This window comes from Plasmopara halstedii (genome assembly GCF_900000015.1).
Source record: "Plasmopara halstedii genome assembly, contig: Scaffold_2501, whole genome shotgun sequence".
Taxonomy (NCBI): domain Eukaryota; phylum Oomycota; class Peronosporomycetes; order Peronosporales; family Peronosporaceae; genus Plasmopara; species Plasmopara halstedii.
The window spans coordinates 1-750 of NW_020189408.1; the positions used below are offsets into that span (position 1 = coordinate 1).

The window sequence follows — 750 nt, forward strand, 5'->3', positions numbered from 1 at the left end:
CTACCAGACTGAGTGTCCTACGACACGTTCGCGATGCGATGGCTGAAAGCCAAGACCTACAGAAAGAATATGCAGATGAAAAAGGAAGAGGCAAAGTAGAAAGCTTTAAGTTCGGGGACCTGGTTTTATTAAATTCAAAAATCTGCCAACACATGCAGCCTCTGCTATCTTCAGGACGAAGCTTCGTCCACGGTTTATCGGACCGCTTAAGGTTGTGGCCAACGGGGCCTAGCGTATACGCCGAACCTTCCGAAACAGATTGCGCACCCACCCGGTGTTTTATGTGGGCTTGCTCAAGCCGTACCGGGATCCGGCGCAAGTGAATGCGTAAGCGGTGGCGCCGGAGCGGATCCAACGGGACCTCGGCCACCCAGAAGCTGAACCAACAACTGGTTCTGAGCACGGAGTGCTACAACCTCCATCTCTAATGGTACCAAGCGCTCTACCGTCGCACGCAGCGACTCATTCGACTGCTCCACGGCTAGGAGTCGCTCCAACAGATCGTGGTAGTCCTCAAGGTGAGGCAGCCAGCGCACGACGCGCTTCAAATCGTCAAGAGTGTCCACACAGCGATATGCTACTTCAGCATGACGCTCAGTGGAGCTCCGACCACGAAGGACCTCGTTCTCAGGGGCTCGAAGAGCATCACGAGTCACCGGACGGCGGTCGACCCGGTCATCACCGCCCGCCATCGACTCTTCTCGATGAGAACGGTGACGTCCACTATCACGTGGAACGTCTTGTTGGACG

General features: G+C 55.6%; 1 protein-coding gene across 1 annotated transcript; it reads right to left on the reverse strand.

Annotated features, from left to right (window-relative positions):
* Window positions 1-304: 304 nt before the first annotated feature.
* Window positions 305-692, reverse strand: PHALS_04031 (uncharacterized protein; the record flags this gene model as incomplete). Its single annotated transcript, XM_024718291.1, has 1 exon — window positions 305-692. A coding segment is annotated over one exon (388 nt), but the record flags the coding sequence as incomplete, so codon positions are not given.
* Between the last annotated feature and the right edge of the window lie 58 nt (window positions 693-750).